The 21,314-nt window shown below is 37.2% G+C and overlaps 2 protein-coding genes across 3 annotated transcripts in view; both read left to right on the forward strand.

The window, feature by feature from the left end:
• Positions 1-61: 61 nt before the first annotated feature.
• LOC140341765 (P2Y purinoceptor 8-like) lies at positions 62-9,086 on the forward strand. Its single transcript, XM_072427642.1, has 2 exons — positions 62-5,427; positions 5,940-9,086. Exon 2 carries the CDS (start codon positions 5,989-5,991, stop codon positions 7,054-7,056), a length of 1,068 nt encoding a protein of 355 aa, XP_072283743.1. The 5' UTR covers positions 62-5,427; positions 5,940-5,988; the 3' UTR covers positions 7,057-9,086.
• Positions 9,087-19,859: 10,773 nt separating this feature from the next.
• LOC140341793 (P2Y purinoceptor 8-like) overlaps positions 19,860-21,314 on the forward strand; it is a 30,375-nt gene continuing 28,920 nt past the window's right edge. Inside the window, exon 1 of one of the 2 annotated variants that reach the window (XM_072427686.1) lies at positions 19,860-19,913. The gene's annotated coding sequence lies outside the window, so the exon portion shown is untranslated. The remainder of the gene's footprint in view (positions 19,914-21,314) is intronic. The other variant, XM_072427696.1, reaches the window with a different exon arrangement.

Below are 21,314 nucleotides of genomic sequence, written 5' to 3' on the forward strand. Positions count from 1 at the left end.
AGAACTGAATAGGTAGAGTTAACCTCAGTGAAAATTACCAATAACCCAGAAATAGGTAACCAATGTAAATGTAGACTTTTCTGCTAGTCAAGCTTTAACCCTGATTCTCACTTATTCATATTCTGCATATAGCTCAACTGAATATATTCCTTTTTCTGTTGATCATCATGGCTTTTATTGAAGCTAACCTTCATGCAAGGACAGGTGCTTGGTTTGGTTGCTGATGGTTGACTGAGGGCTGAGGGACACCTTAAAAGCTATACTCCCTGTACTCCTTACCACCCTAGTATACAGTAATCTTGTCCTATCTCAATTCTGGTTCCACCTCTGATTCCAGGACATCCCATCAGAGGGATATTTTACAGCCTACTCCACCCATTTTACAATCTGAGAAGGCCTCACTCATCATGGCCTTCCAACTAATGCAATATTGCCGCAAGTCTGTTGAGCCCATAAATGTCGCTTCTGCAGTAAGCATTAAATACTTTGCTTGCCTTGCTAAATACTGATTGTGCCTGCATGACATCTGTGTACATATTTGTGCTAAAGCTAAGCAGATTCGTTTTAGAAAAATCTGATGACTAGCTGGTAGTTTTCACATATAACAAATACAATTCCTTTTCATTCTGATTTCCTAATCTGTAGATTCAAAGGTTTCTTTTTTTGTCTGGTTTCAGTTGTCATAATAAATAATCATAACGTGGTACCCAATCAAAGTAAAAATCAAGTTTTCAAAAATTAAAAAATTGCACCTCCAGCCACAAGGTTTTTTCTTAGCCTTTGATATAGTAGGAAGGGTTCAAATTGCAAATAGCTTCATAATACTGTCACCTACTTGTCCTGAGCATTATTATTACCAGGGCCCAGATCCAAAATTCTACATTTGCCTAAATGGGAGATGCAGTATATAATAGGAGATCTCCCATCCATTGGGGAGCTCCACTTAATTACCTCTGACATGTTTCTATAATACAGGGCGAAGGTTGGGTCCCCAAAATAGAATGCAGACAGAAAATACAAATGTAGTTATATATAGTTTAAAATAGTTTAAGACTAAGCTGCCAAAAATGACCATACTCTGCTCTCTGGTGTCCGATCCACAACCTATGTTTGGTGTTATTGTGGGTCTCTCAGGGCCCCTGCAAATGGCAGTCTTTGTTCCCTTTATCTAGGTGCTACCTAGGCCAGAGAAAATATATGTTTATACCAAGTTTTTCTGTTTTTTAAAAATAGATCTTGCTAGGACAGATATCAAAAAAACACAGTGATCTTTAGCAGTTTCCTGTAATGTGTCTCAGGTCTTAGACTGTCTCCTGAAGCATGTCCAACATTTCTTATAGCATAGTTACATGTCTGATGCAAAAGCATCGGTTTGTACAGGACCTGTGCTAGCAGTGATATGTATCTTGTCAATGATTGTCCCTTGAAGCATGTCCCTATTTAGATAAACACAAAGTAACATTTTATTTTGCTTTTATTAAAACCGAAGCACTGCTTGAATAATCAAACAATATGTATAATTACTCTAAAGAAATCCCATGTAGTTTGGTAATTAACATTTGGTTTTCTTTGCACTACACAGAGTCTGCTACTAGGATGTGCTGTTGTTCCCTTAAGTTTGAATTTAATACATTTTAAAGTGTTCTACAGCTGATGCAGGAAATAAAGTATAAGTCATATAAGGTATATTAATAAGACAGAGGTATATCTTGCATATTAGATACCCAATGAAGATTATTATCTTCAGTATTCAGTCTTGACAACATATAGGCAACAAAGGATTGTTTCTATAATGTGCAGGCAACAAATTAGTAATATGCATTGTAAATACTGTGGGAACAAATCATCAACATATTTTAAATTGGTAGAGGCTGTATGTGTACACTAGATACAGAATAATGTCACATGTCAAGCAATAGGATTGCTTGACATGTCTTACCCACCCTCTGATGGGAGCCCTTCCTCTGGGACACCCTCAGTACCTGCTACTTCTTTGAACCTATCCAAAGATAGGTAGAGTAGCACAGAGATGAATTACAGCAGAACAGAAGTGAAAAAATAAAACATATCAAGAAGGCAAGTTCCTTATTGCAGAAAGGACAGGAGATGTCCCTTCTGATAAAAGAATTTTGAATAAAATTCTGATTTTTTTTTTTTTTTTTTTTTTTTTTTTTAAGTACAACTACCCTTCCTGGCACAGTACTGGGCCATTTTCACCTGGTCCTCTTCCAGGTTCAGGATTTTCGTCTCTCTTGATTGGCCAAGTGGGAATGATGTAACTTCTATGCACTGGCACAGTAGTTAATTCATTCTCAGCAGCCGGGGGTATGCCGGAATACCTAGCATGGTACAATGAGCTGAGTATTATATCTCCTCCAGCATTGTGTATCTTCTTTGTGTTTTTGCCTATTTCAATGCGTCAGTAGCAGAAGAATCAACCATCTGATATAGAATATATTTTGGAGTGAAGACTCACACACTCCTTCCCTTTACCATGTCTCTCAGACATCTATAGCAAACAGTTCTGGTGCTGCTCAACACGATGTGCTGCTCCTGCTGTGCCCTAGCTCAAATCTAACATGTGAAGGTTCCCAATTGTCCAGGTCATTGTGAATCTAGTATTAGTCAGAAACAACTGGACTTGTTCTTGTAAATGATGAAGATGTTTAGCAGCTATCTAAGCTGTGACTGATGAATGAAGATTTCATCTAATCTTACCCCATGCCTGTAATGATATGGTGCCCTTCAGCTGGCTGTACCCAGGACAGAATGAACTCCTTGCCCTGCACTGAGTACACCACCAATATGGGGTACAGGTGTTCAGCATTTCAACTATTTTTTTATTTTTTTTTTTGTGGTTTATGATTAAGAAATACAGAATCAGTCAAATTTAGCATTCTGCAATGAATCTTAATTTTAAATCAGATTAGGTTAACAAGTAATGTGCAAATTTGTTTCAGGAACAAAGTGTAATTAAAAAAAAATTCTGTGGGTGGGATGGAATTCTTGAATCAACCTTAAACTGTAAGCAATCAAAGTTTCTCATCTTTAATTCAAGTCCACTGGTATTAAAATCTAGCATCTAGAACAGGATGTCACAGTCAAATGCTGCACAAGCTTGAACCAAATTTTTGTTGTGCAAGCTAAAGGACAACAAATACTTTCAACAAGGTAAGTGTTAATTTGCATTTAATATTTGTATAGTTTGTTAACATTGTAAGTAACTGATAGGACATAGAGCAAGATATTATTAAGTAACCTGGGGAGGTTATCTGTTGGAATTCTTTCCTTCTTCAATCCCTGAAGTTCCTGCATCCATTCCTTGGGTTGACAAGCCTGTCATATGTAACAGGACTACAAAATATTGTATGGTCATTAAAGTGTAATTATTAATTAGGATTACTTTGTAATTTTTTATAGAGTTTAAAGAATATATCAAAAAGAATATATTAAAAATAAATATATTATGATATCTGCATTTATCAATTGAATAAACTCCAAAATATAAAATTCCAATATATGAAAGTCCCGACTGTCCATTTAGGAAGAGGTGCAGTGCAGGAAGAGGTCACTGGATCCCCAAGACGAAAGCTTTAAACTTAAGGATAAATGAATTTTCAAGCTGTAATGCTTCACAACCAGGAAATCCTATCACACGTGTGGCTTTTCCCATACAGGAGATGCATGTATACAATGCTCCAAAAGCATAATATGTTCAGTTTTATTATAATTTAATATCCAAATAGGAACAATGGAAAAAAACTTTAACTCAGCAGTAACAAAGTCTTCTGACTGTTGCTGGGAGGCTTTGTATTTGCTAAGTGAACTTTACCTAAAAGGACAGCCATACTCTAATTGACTTGTATATGTTTTTTATTTTGGACTTGTGTTGGATTGTAGATCAATATAGATAATATCGCCTATGTTTTATGATATTTAAGGAAAGCAACCATGTCTGCTATGGGTTGCTGTTGGATGTGATATGATTGTATAGCTGAGCATAAAGGCTGATATCTGTATATATATATTTATATATATTTATGTAATTCCACAACAGATTTAGAGATAAATGTAACAAATTCAATCCAGCATTGTAAATGTGTGTAATATAATCAGAACTCCCCTTTTACCCTAGTATACATGTATTCTGCTTTTCCAAGGTAATTAAAAGGTATATATTATAAAAAGGCATATAGAGTACTCAATTACACACTGACTACCTGGTAATGTATATTATACACATGTTAACATGGTACATTTTCTAGGACATCCAAGATTTATCTTCATGACTAATTTGATAATAAATGATTAAATATCCTGGCTCTCTAGGAAATGGGTGATTTTATAATTTATATGTCACACATAAGCATAAAAGGCGTTTAAAGGCTCCAATTATAATTTGGAGTCACCTCAGACGCAAACTCTTTTTTAACCTCCTACTACTTCTTTTGACCACAACAGATCATATTATCAGTACTAACATCATTTCAATCATATAATCAACAATAAATATTGATTTACTAATGTCTGTGTATAATCATAGATTTAAATACACATTTATCAACAATATCAACTAAAAAGTTTAGAAATTCCCTAACTGATTGGACTTAAGAATTCTCCTATCTAAAATCACTACTATTTCCTGATATTCAAATGTCCCCTAGTAAGCAATTTACATGTATATCAGATTAAACAAATATATAACTTTACCTATAAAAGGTGAATCCTATCCGATATTTCCAGCCTCTATTCCAGGTTATAAAACAGATATTTGTATGATCCACCAATAGAAAACCAGAAATGTGTTGTACTCCATTAGTTCATGTGCATACAGTTAAGGTGCGTACACACTTCCAATTTTTATCGTTCCAATCGAACGACGAACGATCGATTGGGCAAAAAATCGTTCGTAAAAAAGTAACCAACGACGCCGACGAACGAGGAAAATTGTTGGAAACGAACGACCGGACCGGCGGATCGGATTGGACGACGATCGTTGAACATCGTTCGTGTGTACGGTCGTTCGTTGATCGTCCACGGGCTGAGCATGCGTAATGAACGAACGCTCGTTCACTTTCCTGTCGTGCACATAGTTCCTCTATCGCTTAAACGATCGTATCTATTGTGTGTACAATATCTACGAACGATCGTGTCGTTACCGCTATGTGCAGGATCGGTGCTATACGATCGTTCAGATATATCGTGCAGGAACGTTCGTCGTTCGTTTTCCGACGATAATAATTGGAAGTGTGTACGTAGCTTTACTTTCCAGAATTTCATAATGAGGTCATATCTCCAAATGATAAATGGCCATGCAGTGGTCCTAATATCTCCTAATTTGTTTATCTAGTTACCGTTGTGCACCTATCAGCCAGCCCATTTTTTGACCACCAGATGCAATTCCCTAAGTTCTGACCACCAATGATGGTAAGCGCTTCTCCCTCTTGAGTTAAATTACTGGTGGGGGAAGGGGAGGGGGGTGTTGGAGCAGCATCAAATTGAGAATTCCAAAGAAATGGAATTCCTGATCAGTGTTCTATTTCAAAATTCTTTGCATTGAACATAGATCAGGAACATATTGGGCCTGATTTATTAAAGCTCTCCAAGGCTGGAGAGGAAACGCTTTCATCAGTGAAGCTTTACTGAAGAAAGTGTATCCTCTCCAACCTCAAAGAGCTTTAATAAATCAGTATTTTAATCAATTTGCATTAGATTTGTTGTTTATATTAAATCCCACATCAATTCTATTGAAAATGTCAACCAATGGCCTTCAGAACAGGTGTTAATAACAAGGATCTGTGGAGGTCCCCAAAAAAGGCACTTACTGAGTCTATAACTTATAGGAAAAGGTATAATATGTTTAATACATCTAAAAGGTATATTATGTATACAGATATGTGTATAATAAACCATAATTTGTTTTTGTTTTTTTATTTTAGATTCTCCCTAGTTACGAATTCCCCGCTTAGCTAAAGTCCGTGGGAAAATATGGCTGAAGAAACCATATCTGCATTTACTGGAAGTACAACCATCAACGGCACAATATTGCCCTGTTCACCCAAACTCACGCTAGAAATGCTGCAAAATAAAATGCTGCAAACTGTCTTACCAGCCATATACTTATTCATCTTCCTGGTCAGCACTCCACTAAACCTAACCAGTCTGTGGATTTTCTGTCGCAGCCAGGCAAAGACTCCTATAATGGTGTTTATGATCAATCTTGCAGCAAACGATTTGGCCTACAGCTTGACTCTGCCATTCCTGGCTGCCTATCACATAGGAGGAAATAACTGGCCATTTGGAGACACCTTCTGTACTGTAACAACTATACTCTTCTATGCAAATGCGAACTGCTCCATCCTGACAATGGTGTGTATCAGTGTGGAGCGCTACATAGGCGTTGTGCATCCACTGCGTTTTCAGAATTGTATGAACATCAGGAAAGCATTTTTTGTATGTTTGTTGATTTGGGTTCTTGCTTTATCAGTCGACTCACCTTTACTGTACAATAAGATGACATTCTATGTACCTGAACTTAACATACTTACATGTTTTGATATTTTACCTAAAAATATGTTTTCTTCGTCTGTACTTATCTATTTGTATTTTATAAGCCGCCTTCTAGCTTTTTTTGCTATCCCTCTAGTAGTTATGATAACTTGTTACGTATCAATCATTGTGACTGTTCTCTGTTCATATAACCATCAGTCCATTGTACCCAGGAAGCAGACCATTTGTACGATAGCAATGTTGCTGATCGTGCTGTTCATATGTTTTGTGCCAAGTAATGTGATTTTTTTGCTTCATTCATTTCCATCAGCCAAACAGTACACCTTATATGTGGCCTATACGTTTTCTTTGGCTCTTGGTGGTTTCAATTGCTGTTTGGATCCCTTTGTGTATTACTTTGGATCTAGAGAGTTTAGACAAAATGTGAAAAGAAAAATGTATTCTCTTTTTTATAAAAATAATGCAGGCAAAAATATAAAAACATTCACAGGTGAGAATATAATTACAATATCCTGTAAAGTAGATGGAAAACTAAGTGGTTTTTAATTTGCCCAAAGCACCATAAATCATAACTATTTTTTTAAATAATTTATTTTTATTAAAAATACTTGTTTTTATCGTTTTTATCTTCCATTACATCTCAGTCCTTCTGATCTCATTAAGAATCTTTGTAGCCACTTCCTATCTACAGTACATGAGTGCACTCCTTCGGTGGCTTCATAGCGTCTTACAGGGTAGGGTTTCTGATGGCAATAACAGTGAACCATGCCTGCATAATGTGTGTACAGACAGCGACTTATAGTCTCCATTGAAAACCTGTGTGATGGGAGGACAATGCAGGAATTGGGTGACCAGGACAAAGTGTTGTCACTTTGTAAGTAGAGGTGTCTGCTCCGAGATCTCCATGGCAGGACATAATCTCAGATTTACAAATGTCTCATGTTTTATACCTTAGATATAGCTGAACAACACAGGGACCTGTGAGTGTATATCTGTGCTGTTCTGCTGTAGAAATATGAGTTTTAATATACAGGTAGTCCCTGAGTTAAGGACAAACGACATACGAATGACTCCTAGATACAAACGGGGCTTCCCATTCTTTCGTGGGGAGGACGGAGGCTTGCTGGGGGGAGGGGGTATTTTGCATGACTTTCAGAAGAAGTATTTTGCTGTTCTGCAAACTCTTGTAACTCTTTAATGACCAAGACAAACTCTGCAGTTGTTTCATTTGAATATCAAAGCACCACTTGCTCCAGAAGTTAATGCATGTCTAGGCTCCATAAAGTTTTTCTTTGCTTCGTTTGTGATTAACTCACTGCGAAGATTTAAACAATAACTGACACCATGCTGCCTAAAATTATGTTGAGACAAACATCTGTTCTAATTGCGTTTATTAAAACAAGTTACCTGTTCCAACGTACATACAAATTCAACTTAAGAACAAACCTATCTCGTATGTAACCCAGGGACCACCTGTCTAATGTTTGCTTTTTGAATATTTCTCTGTTGAGGGGGCACAACATCAAGGAAGATGGTCCTGTAATAGAGGGGGTCTTTAAAACCAGGAGTACTACATTAGGCAACCAATAGGGTACTACATAAGGGTGGTGCTGTTTAGTGTTAGTTTAGTGGCAAAGGGATGTGTTTTTCATGAATGCAATTCAGTCCAATAATAAAATGTAGGGATGTGTGAAATATATGTGCAAGATATAATTTTGTTTACTTAGCAGATAGAACTTTAATGGGTAATGAGGCATTTCTGTGGCAGTTCCATGTGTTTTTTTTTTTTTCAAATAAAAGCACCCAACACTCTTTTGGTTTCTATAAGTTGCATCAACCAATTGTGTTTTGCAAGATGTCACTGAAAAAGGTGATATCATATACATAGACAGCTTCATTAGCCTATCATTGCTTTGCCACAACTTCCCTATATAACGCACTATTTCCCCTCATTTTATAGGTAGTTGCTGTAAAGGAGAGGTTGGGGATATTGTCTTATACAGAAGATAGTAGTTAAGGCATTGCTGAAGATTTGAGTTCTAGTGCTTTTGTGTGCTCTTCAGCAGTGGTCACGAACCTTTTTGGACCTACGGACCACTAAATGCACGTATGCCTTCATCAAACACATATTTCTTTAGAAAATTCAGTTCTAATAATATTAATATTACTGGTATTATCATATTTGTATGTAATGGTAGAATTAGTAGTAGTATTTCTGCTAGTATTTGATATTGAATGTTATTGATATATTTTGTTTTAAGATCCTTTATTCGTATTGTGTTTTATAATTAGTTTACTATAAATTTTAACAAATTATTTAACAAGTTATCCAATGTACTTTTTTTTTATTACTGATTGTGATGTGACCTGAAAGTGGTTAGAGAATACAAAGAATTGATTTATTCTTTATTAAGCAATGATTTAGGTAATGACTGTGTCACACGGCTTGCTTTTGCTCTATTTTGTTTTCTTTCATTTTGACAAATTGCAAAGTCATGTCACTACTGACCTCTCTGTGCATGCAGATATGTGTACTTATTACAAAATAAAAACCTTTACACTTTTCTACTCAACAACTGCATAATGCTGACCTTAGAAAATGATGGGACTAGTTTAGATAAAAGAGAACTCTACTTTTATTAAAATGTAACACATAAAACAGCTCTGACAGGGTTATTTATTTGTAGTGACCATAAGCATAAAACCATAGGGGAGGGTAAAGGGGTGCAGAGAATGTCAATCCCGTGCGGCTCATAATACAGAGGGGTTTAGGCAATGCAGTCAATATTTCAAAATCTTTTCCTAAGTACCCTTAAACCCTTAAACATTCATTATGAACATTAATTCCCCAGCATTTATCCCATTTTAATGACCCTCATCATTGGGTGCCAAAGCCCATTGATTGGGGTGACAAACACCCGCCATTAGTGATAGTTGCCCTCCTAACCAAGACCAGGTATCCTACCTAGAGACAGCAGAAGGCCAACCAATCATTCACAAGAAGAACCTGAACCTCTGTGCTAAAGGTAGAGGCTATGGCCCCTAATGGTTTAGAACTGAGCTTTCCCTGACCTTTTTAACATGAGGGAAATAACATTAAAATGTAAATAACTTTGAAATAACAAAATAAATTTAAATTAACTTTCAGGTCTTCAGGGAACCCCAGCTAGCCAAATAGATCATTGGTGCCACTTGAACTGACCTGAAAGGCACAAACAAGGAACCCCTAGCAAACTCAAAGTCTCATTTTGGACATCTGCAATTGAAATTTCAATTTGACAGGATACCCCCAAGGGTTACTTATTTCTACAGAAGTTTAGACATTACAATTTCAATTTACCAATCAGAAATCAGAAATAGTAGTAATAAACTATACCCTCCCATTAGGAAATCAATCTAGATGGAAAGAAAGTTAGAAATCTTTAACAAAGTTTAATAAAATACTTGCAATGTACATACATTGCCTAAAAGAGCTTTGCTTTTTCTCAACAAATGTTATACTTTAAGAACTTTTTGCATTGATTTTGTCTCTATGGAAGCATACCAAATTTTTATTAAATAGTATTTGCTACAACTGCCTTGCCAAAGCCTGCTTGTGCAATGCCAGAAAATGTACATTTTTAATCTAAACCCTAACAGGATGACATGAAAGTGAGAGCTGAGTTTTCCCTAGACACAAGTGATAAGATTTTTTAAAACTCCCAAAGACTGGAGAAGATAGACTATCATGGGTGAACCTGAGTGATTTTGCAAACCTTGAATGGATTTATTAACAATCATTAGTTGCTATTAGTTGGTAAATAATTTAAATCTTGGACCAGATCCATTTCAGCTTTGCTGGATTACCCAATAGTCTATAATGTAATAATACACTTAAACCTATAAGGATGAACACTTCTTATCCTGTATCTGACAGCATATAGATTTAAAAAAAAGGCTACTGCATCATACAGTAGATAGTCAACAGACAGCAAGTCACAATGGGGATGTCCCATTTAGCTGTAATACTTTGGAATCATCCATGGCTGGGTCTTCTCTGTATTATTAACAAAGAATGAGTACCTGGCAATTTGGTAATAAATTATTTGATAATTTGGTAAGAAAAATTTGAACAGATTTATTGCAGATTTCAAAATACTGTAAGAAGGGTTAGACAGTAATCATGACACCCCATTCACAGGTTGCCTCAAACAACCCACTAATTGCTAATACTCTTTAAGGCCATATTGCTTCTGTTCCCCAATACTTTGTTGACTGGGTATGTGTTAGGACTTCAGATTTTGGGGTTCTAGTATTGTCTTTATCATAGACTTCTGAGGCAGGAGACCTGTGTAAACTTTTCAAACAGTCACTTCCTATATCTATCTTTTTGCATTATAAACCTTCCAGGGCTTACTTCCCCCCCATGTCACTTGGCAGAGCCACAAGCATGACAGTAACAAACAATAATCATGAACTGACACTGACCATCATTGTAAGGAGCATTTTTCAAATAACCACAAACTAAACTATTTTGTAGGGATTCTCTGAGACTTGAATACCATTTTAAGGGATTCTATGGAGTAAAAAGTTTGAAAAAGGCTGTTCTAGGTCTAAGATTGGAAAACCAAAGGACAGATTAACACACTATCCTTCTAGAGCAGAGGTCAGCAATGTTTTTAGCTACCACGCCATTTTAGTAGGTCAAGAAGGCACACTAGGCCAGACTCTCTCTCGAGTCCTGTGCTGATAGGTCTCCCCCCCACAGGAACGCCTCGGAAGGGAAATCCTTCTCCTCCACAATGCATACAGAGGAGAGGGAACGGCCCTGAATGGGAATCCCTCTCCTCCGCAACGCATACGGAAGAAAGAGAATGTCCCCATACCCCGGCGGTGGTAACCCCAGGCGCGATAAATAGGGAAGGGAGGCATACAAAGTAGGCTCAAGAGCGGCATGTGGGATTGGGCCGGATCGACCAGGGGGCGTTAGGCCGGAATGGACTACTGGCTAGGCCCTATCTGGCCTAAAGGCCCGGAGTTAGCCTACCCCTGTCCTAGAGCCTAACCCCAGAAGAAAAGCCCATGCTGCAGGATGTTTGCCAAACCATCACCACTCTAACTTAAGCCACCAAGTCCACACCTTCAGTGATTTGATTTAGGAGATTTATTAAAATTTACAGAAACAGAAACACAACTCTAGGAACTTTAGAAGAGAAAAAGAAAAATGGTCACTTAAAGCGGAACTAAACTAAAACAAACAAATTCACCTTTACTTTTGAAGATCTCTTGATCCCCCCTGAGCTTTCCTGGATTGGATATTGCACTGTCCTGAATCTGTGGAGGAAGCACTGGCCATCTTCTTTCCTCATCTTTTGGCTTCTGCCTATGTCACCCTGATCTGGCACTGTGCAGGCGCGAGATCGGGTGATGTAGCCTGCTATTAATGTGGAAACAGCAGTTTATTTCCCCATTAAAGAAATAAATCCTTCTAGCCATGTAACATACTATGGGCTCTATTTATTAACCAGTGAATTAGACATTCCATGAAACATTCCCTCATGGGAATCTTTCAGGCTCAAGTGTTGCAATGGCAGTAATTGCTTTGATGTTTGAGGGAATGTCAGATTCCCTGTTTTAAAAAATAGAGCCCTATATGTCAGCGGTCTCCAACTGGTGTTCTGCGAGAAAATTTTGGTGATTTGCCGCTATAGCCAGTGTGCCCCTGAGCGGGGTCAGGAGAAGGACGCTGATGAGGGGGACATCCCAGTCAGAGCCGCAGACCACGTCCCGAGTACGGAACGCTGGCTCAGGACGGTAGGTGGGTTGTGTCTCTGAACACAACCCATCCACTCTCCCATCGCAGGCTCAGACCTGATATGGGAGAATGGGTGGGTTCTGCCATCATGCCGTCACTATGGGAGAAGTTTATTCCCCTTTGAGTGATACCCGGCTGCATGCGCAGTCCGGAGCCGACAAATGTAGCAATGCCATTATTAAAGAGTCCTAATTGTATGGTTTAATTGTCAAAGCATCTCTGTGTAAATAGTTTATGTTAAATTATTTAAATTTTATGTATCATAATTTTACATATAAATATCATATGTAACTGTTTCATGTTATTAACCACCTAGCCGGTATGCCCGTACGAAGGTCGGGCAAAAAAAAATGGCTAGGATGGTTAACCCCGTAATTTTGTCACATCCTTATCTCCATGGTCCCGCTGTGCACATCCAGCGGGACCATGGAGGTAAGGATTCCAGCGTCGTCCTCCGTCCATCGTCGTCCGTCGATCTCCCTCTCCAGCGTCGGGTGCCAGCAGGACCGGTAAGATGCCGGCCGGTATCTTGTGTTCCGCTGCCCGGCATCTTGCTTTCCGCCGCCTGGCCGGCTGAACACAAGATACCGGCCAGCATCTTACCTGGTCCCGCTGATCGTCCACGTCCGTCTTCATCCAGCGCCGGATGATCTCTGCAGGGAGAAGCCGTCCGGCGGAGAAAAAAAACCGGAAGGCTTCTCCCTGCGTGCGTGATGACGTCGGCGCGTGTGCGGGAAATTCAAATAGAAACTCATTCATTCATTTTGTATTGGATTCAATACAAACTCCTGTATTGAATCCAATACAAAATAATTCAAATAAATACAAAGTTTGTAATTGGTAAATTCAAACTGTCATTTTGTATTGGATTAAATACAAACTCCTGTATCCATTCCAATACAAAAAATAAAAAAAAATAAAATAAAAGTAAATAACTTGGAAATTCAAATTTATCTTTTGTATTTGATTGGATACAAACTTGCGTATCCAATCCAATACAAAAAATAAAAAATAAAGTAAATAACTTGGAAATTCAAATTTATCCAGTCTAATACAAAATAATATAAAATTAATACAAAGTACATAACTGGTAAATTCAAATGCTCATTTTGTATTGGATTGAATACAAACTCCGGTATCCAATCCAATACAAAAAATAAAAAAAAATACAAGTAAATACATTTTTTATATTCATAATATCTACTAGAACCCCTGTTTGGACATATTTCTGTAAGTTACAGGTCTATACAATTTAAAAAAAAAATTTCATGAAAAACAGTGGATCACTTTTGGTACAGAAATCTAGACCTCAGTGTAACGCTCAGGTGGTTAATATTATGTCTACAAAATATCCTTCAATACAGCAAAACAGCCACTAGGTGGCAAAAGAATGCCACTGGAGACTAGGCTGTTCCAAATTTTATTGCACTGATTGTAAACTTTGGGGTCTATTTATAAAGCAGTGGATCTGACATTTAGCACGCATTCACTGATGGAGAATCTTCCAGGGCCATGTTTTTTTAACAGTAGAAATTGGTTCTTCACCAGATAATGCTTGGTGTATGTCAGTTCAATGCTATATAAATAGTTCCCATGGTTTTCTGTTCTATATTATGAAGAGATTGCATTGTTGTGCACATATTTGTCAAGGATATTACTGCATGAAACGTTATATTTCCTTTATATTTCACAAGATTTTGATGGCTAATAGATATGAGACAAAAAAACTCAAAGAATTTTATAGATGATATACCATCCTATGCCCCCTGCCCTCCCCTAAAATTTAGGCTTAGTGTTAAAGGACAGCACCTTTTCCCTAAACTTACTCCCATAAGAAGGATGTGGGGGTTTGTTAGGAATTAACAGAATCAGTGTGCAGGACAGAGGCTTGATGGGGGGAGGGGGGGTGCAATTTGCATGACTTGCAGAAAAAATAATTTGCTAATCACAGCTGAGGTTGTGGGTGATCTTAAGAGCTGAGCTGATCTGCAGCCTCTTGTAACTCTTTAATGACCAAGACAAACTCTGCAGTTGTTTCTTTTTGCATCAATCACAGCTTGCTCCAGAAGTTAATGAATGCCTGGGCTCCATGAAGATTTTTTTGTTTGCTTTGTTTGTGAATAAATCACAGTGAGGATTTTATACAGTAACTGACACCATGCTGCCTAATAATATGTTGAGACAAACACATGTTCTAAATGCATTCATTAAAATAATGTACCTGTTCCGACTTACATACAAATTCAACTTAAGAACAAACCTACAGTCCCTCGTATGTAACCTGGGGACTACCTGTATACACAAATTGTCTGCAAATACTTGTTTAAGCCCTTTTATTGCAAACCTGATCATCACCAACCATTCCCCCTAACTTCAAAAAATAATCCAGTACAGCAAAAGGGCATTTGCCCCTGGACCATTACAAATAACACCCCCCCCCCCCCCCCATTTGTAGTACCAATACTTACTGTAAATGACATCTGACAGACATTATCATTTAATTTAGAATTTTCTTTAGTTAAGAAAAACTTACTTGTTCAGTTCATTAAGTATTTCCTCATAGATAATTTATTCGTTATAATAATCATCACTGAAAAGAATTTTAGGTAATCGTTTTCAGAAACAGCACAGTAATGCTGTACATACAATGTAGTTTTTTACTATTCTATAGAGAGAGGAAGGGGGAGGATAAGCAGGAGCAAAAGAGACTTATAGCAGGTCAAATGCAGGTCAAACAGAAGTAGGTGACAGATCAAAAGCACTTGTCAATGGTTTCTGAATATTTCACTTAGTATATTATGCCCACATAGTATACAGTGCAGTATTAATAATACTAATTGACCAAGGACAAAACTTATTGTTAAAACATTGTAATGTTAACTAGTTCTATTTTCATTCATCACACATCAACTTTACAAACACATTGTCCTGCCTACAGCTTGATTTATGTCTTTTGAGACATATTCCCACAATGAACCCCTGACCCCCTTCCTTTGGTAAAAATACTATATATAAGGGATTTACAATTACTTTAAAAAATTTGAATTTCTGCAGTGAGTTCAATGAAAATGTATTAATATTGGAAGGTAATTTTTGTGTTGGCCTATGCCAAATATTGTTGCTAGAGATAAGCCAGCGAGAATATTAGGTTCGATCTCGGGCCGAATCAGGCCTTTCTCACTTACTGAAAATGTAAGCGACAATGGTCTTATGATTCGCTGAGAGGTTGAGCTCTCGCCGAACAGGAGAATTTCCAGGGCTGCATGATGCAAATGCAGATGTAAATCCTCTACCATCCCCTGGCTCTAGAGGTTAATTAACCTCTAGTGCCCTGGGGATCGCACATTCTTCTCAAGGAATGCAGCCACAGCAAACAAATCTACAATCTTTTTATTAGGAAGTAAGTACAAAGTTAGACAATAGAGTATCAGTTTATATAGTATACACGGATTGTGCAAAATCATTTAACACTGTACCCCACAGAGGGTTATTATGCAAGTTAGGGTGGATAGGTTTAGAAAAGTCAATCTGTAAATGGATAGAGAAATGCGTTAAAGATCGCATCCAGAGAGTTGTAATTAATGATTCATACTCTGAATGGTCTAAGGTTATTAGTGGTGTACCCCAGGGTTCAGTGTTGGGACCTTTACTGTTTAACATCTTTATAAATGATATAGAGTTTGGGTATAAAAGTACCATTTCTGTGTTTGCAGATGACACCAAACTATGTAATGGAATTAAGTCCATACAGGATGTCTATAATCTACAAGCAGACCTGGATGTACAGTTTGATTGGGGAACCATGTGGCAAATTACGTTTAATATAGATAAATGTAAAGTTATGCACTTGGGAGCTAACAACATGCATGATTTATACTGTCTAGGGGAAATACATTTGGGGGAGTCAGAAATAAAAAATATACTTCTTGTATTAAAAGAGGAATAGACTGCAGAGATGGAGACATTACCCTCCCCCTGTACAAAGCATTGGTCAGACCTCATCTGGAATATGCAGTCCAGTTTTGGGCACCAGTTCACAAAAAGGACATTGTGGAATTTGAGAGAGTGCAAAGAAGGGCAACTAAACTAATAAAAGGAATGGAGGAGCTCAGCTATGAGGAGAGATTAGCTGAACTGAATCTATTCTCCCATAAGAGACGTATTAGGGGGATATGATCACCCTGTATAAATATATATGATCTATATTGAAAACTTACTTCACTTGTTATCTTTAGTGCTATTGCACAGGACAAGGGGGACTTTTTGTACTTAGGAAAGAAGTTTAATTTCCACATACATAAGAGATTATATACAGTAAAAATAAAAAATAGACTCCCTAAAAAAAGCATCTTCTAGTATGTTTATTTCTCTTGTGGTGGAATTCGATGGACGTGTGTCTTTCTTAGCCTGACTAACTAAGTACCTATGTAACATATAAACTTGGAAGTATGAAAATAAAAAAAATGTAAAACTGGTGGAGTAGGACTGAGTTTAAACCGGGCTTTAAGCTTTAATTCCTTACACTGTTGGCACTTTGTTGACACTTGTTCAAGAGGTAAACCATCTTAAACATTGCATAAAAGTTTAGTTGAATATACGTAACTACTACAAGCTAATTTTGCAGAGTTTAGAAGTTGCAGGAAGCTCACTAAGACCATTATCTGATTTTAAATAATTGCAAAAGTTTGCTGCCTATGCAAATTTTACAAAATTTCTGTTTGCTTTTACCAGTAATATATAACCATTCCCTTACATTGACTTTATGAACCAAGTGTGAGCCCGCACCCATCCTGTTTGAGGTAAATGGGCTTTTCTAGCATTTCAAACTGCTAACATATTTGGTCTTTTTATTTCTAAGCTGTCCTTTTCCTACACATTCCAGGCTGGAATAGTAACCTGCTGATTTTGGTCTGTCTGCATATAGTTTACACAGCAAGAAATGAGAAGAAGTTCTTCACAGAACAGTCCCCTTTGTAGGATTTTCCCTCACCTATTACCTATAATGTAAACTTCCCCTCACTTTCTGTGTTAGTGACAATGGTCACTAGGTGTGAATCAGCCCAGGTTGTAAACTGCAATAAAAACTGAACATTGAGTCTAACCCTACCCCACTTTGCCCAAAAACAAAAAAAATTGCCTTTACATACAATTTATTGCTATGTTGCGGAAAATCCACAGTATAATTATTATAAGTATTATATATTATCATCTAGTGTATGTGTTTATACATTGAAGTGATGATATGAAAGTGAGCATGGGCATAGGCTTTTACCACTTTTTCCTAATGAGTAAATGAGATTTACCACTTTTGTGTTGAGAGATTAATGACGTCTAAATGCCTGGACCAAATTTGCTTTTAAAAAGTGAGGCTGACCATTAGGAAATATTCCCTGTGGGGAATGTTATAGGTCCATGGAAGTGGTTTACTTTTCATGAATATAAAAATGATATATTTATAAGGACATATGGATGTGGAAGCATACCTGCTTCATCAAAGCCCTTTTGTAAATTCTTGTTTTAATTCCTATCTATAAGAGCTCGAATTTTGGAATGTGTAGAGGAAATGCCTTTGGGAACGTCCTCCTGCGGCCACTGGAGTGAGTAAAGCGGTTGACCAATAGAGTTTGAGAAAGGGCAGGTTCTTTTTTCTCACCGACATTGCCCCACTTTGCATAAGGAATTAGTAGAGGAGAAGTTCCCTCCCTCTGACCACGGTTTTTACACCTATTTTCTTTCTGGATTGCTTCTCTCTCCCTACAAGACAGACGAGTTTATCTGTGGGTAATCTTTTCATTAGGGCAATTTAAAGGAATGGTGAATAAATATTGTATCATTCATTTGTGTCAGTGTGCTGAATAAAGACATTTTTTGGGGTATAGGGAATTGATAAGTATGGTGTGGTAGAAAAGATGGGCCTTCCATCACCATCGGGCATTGATTGAATTTTTAACTTGAAACAGGTACTGCATACCTACTTAAAGATGCAGGGACACACAGGAATCACAGTATAGCACAGACTTATATAACCAAAAGGCTGTACAGAATGGTATAATGTAGCTATAAAAAGCATTTTATGATAACAAACCTGAACATATGGATTAATTCAAATTATATTCTATGTAACTAAAGAATAGGGAGCCTTTAAGGAGGAGGGTGCCTAGTTTGGGAATGTTTTAGAAGCTAAAGTTTTTGGATATTTCTAATGTTAGGATATTAAAATAGAATTTTTTGACTCTCCTAGCCCAATGAGTGGTCATCCCCACCTGTTGCCAGATAGTGTTCCTTGTCATAGTAAAGAAGGGGACCAATCCTGGGTGCGGAATGTTTAAACTGTACCCAAATACTGGGAGACTTAAGACAAATATCTGGAAATTCAAGGATTAGGAAGTAAACTGAAATTTTGCACAAATAGGATTGTGTTAAAAAAACAGAGTGGTTAAACAATTGTTATACCTCCTTGGACAACCAACATCCACAGTGTTTGGACTGGGGTATTTTCTACACTAATAGAACTGATGAAGTGGATTGAAAAGCTGTGAAACTAGTGCTACCAGTACCACTCACTGCTGTCAGCTGTCAAATGTGCAGATGCTGGTTCCCTAGGAACTAGAACTGTCTTGTCAGTGACTGAGCAGATGACCGGGACCTGAATAGGGTCTCGAGGCAGGCCAGAACCTAATGTAAATGTATATGTCCAATAATGTGCTTAACCTATCTACTATTATGTGTTAAGGAGACTGAAGAGAGGGACACACCACCAGTAAAGGGAGAAGGCTATGCTTATTTTGTAAGTGGGAGTTGGTGGGAGGTAAAAATGGTTAGTAATGTACATATCAGCTTTTGATCAGTTATCAAGGTACACTAAGACTTGAAAACTGATCCTGAACAGTAGATTTAGAAACCCACATGAAGTGTATCAGTAAAGTTGATCCATCAGTCTTACTATAGATTTTTTTGAAAATTTTATAAAAATATGTCACTTACAACCAGGCATTTGTTACCACCACTTTCCTTCGCCCCTCCCTTAAGCTCCCAACCACTTTTTTCAACCAATTAGCAGACCGAGGGGGGCGTGTTTCTGACCCAGTTGTGCTGTTGCTGTAGCGAGGGTCAAGAACCTGGCTTTACCCTCTTCCAGAGAGTCTGGATAATTTAATGAAAAAAAAAGTTTTATGGTAGGTATATCAGTTTTTTACTATGTTCTTTATATGTGTGTTTAGCTGCCTGCCCTGTGTTTATTTGTTTTAACTTTTCTAAATATATGTTTCCTTGTTATTTACAGAGATCAAGGATGAAAGGCTTGTTTAATAACATCCTTTTAATTCTTATGCATAAAAACATATCTATTATTTTTAAATTATGAATTCATTGTCATAATGCATCCCTAGCAGGACCTTCTTGCCCTTTGATGCCTCTCACAGTGTTGCTTAAGCATTGCCACAAAACAAGTAGTTCAGTTAAGACTTTCCTCATTTGAACCCCGCCTTTTCTCTCAGTAAAGCTGAGAAACACTTTAGTTGAAGAAACTAATTTAATTTCCTGTCTTCTTTAAAATATTTTGATGACAAGATGACAAGGCTTCCTGAGTTCCAACTGTGCTCCATGCTGGGTAAGCAGTGCTTGAGCTACATGATTGATTAAAATTATTATTTTTATTGCCATTTATGATTTTTCTTGCATGTTGTTTAAGTTTTAGCTTCCTCTTTTAGGAACATATCTGCTACATGAATCTTTATTCTTTGTGAACAAAGCAGTCTTTTATGTTAGTAGCTCATATACAGAACTAAAACTTTGCATTCTGAGCTGTCATGTGCTTTGTGCAGTGGCTGCAGCAGTCTGTATTTAGGACTGTAAAAAGAACAAGATTCAAATAGTAATAATAATAGATTGTGCAGGCATTAATGTATGAGTGGATTCAATATACCTTTCAGTGTAGTATCATCAAAAATGTATTTAGCTTTTTTAGTGTTATGGTATTCATTTTGCAATGTATTCGGTGATTAAGTAATATGTAGAGCTTTATTTTTTTAGGATATTATTGAGTCACACAAACTTCTTTGTAATGTGTGTATGTAATATCCACTTTTGTTTATTATATGTAAATTTCTGCATTGTTCTTTATTTTATGCCTGCCAGCGTACGTAACAGTATAGTCATTAAAGGATTTGAGGATGTCAGGTTGCATAGCAAAGACTGTGCAAGGTTCTCAAATATATTTGCTTCTATTGTAGAGCTGAACAATGATGGGACCAAAGAAATAGGACAAATTTTAGTTTTTGGGTCTGATGCATGAATACTAGAGATGAAAATAACAATTTTACTTAATGGAAGGTGTGCCAGTCATAACTATCTAGATTTGACTTTTGTGGAGAAAGTAGACAAGAATTCTGATGTTTGTGTTTCCAGTTTTCGTGCAGCAGACCCTTTGTTGGGGTTGGTTTGTGAAAGCCACAAGTTTGAGGATCCCACCAGAAAAGAAAACGGAAACAAACAGTCTTAGGTATACAGAATGTTGTGTGCTGTACAGAAAGCAACATCTACATGTGCATCAGATAACCAATGATTTTTTTAGGTTGATTCTAGATGATTGAATTACAGACTGGCTTCTTATATCTCTTGGTACTCCAGTGGTTAGATCTCTATACCAAGATTTATCCATCTGCTGTGGTTGTAACAATAAAATTATACTGCCGTTTTAAGATCTTATGTTTAAAATATTACAAGAAGGTGGCACGTTGGCTCTGTGGCTAATACTCTGGCCTTACAACATGGTATCCCAGGTTTAAGTATTTTACAGTATATTAAGCATGGGCATTGTATATTTCCCTGTGTTTACATGGGTTTCCATCCTCATTTTATTACTGGCTTTCACAAAATGAACCTTATACTTTGGTAATGACATTTGTGTATGGTATGGACAAGATTATGAGCCTCTCTGACCCAACTATGGAAAATGCCAGTGCTACATAAATAAAAAAGAAACATAAATTACTTGGCTTACTCACCTGAT

Source organism: Pyxicephalus adspersus, chromosome 1, assembly GCF_032062135.1.
Source record: "Pyxicephalus adspersus chromosome 1, UCB_Pads_2.0, whole genome shotgun sequence".
Classification (NCBI taxonomy): Eukaryota; Metazoa; Chordata; class Amphibia; order Anura; family Pyxicephalidae; genus Pyxicephalus; species Pyxicephalus adspersus.

Coding starts and splice junctions, on each gene's coding strand:
- LOC140341765 (XM_072427642.1), top strand. CDS start 5,989: ATGGCTGAAGAAACCATATCTGCATTTACTGGAAGTACAACCATCAAC.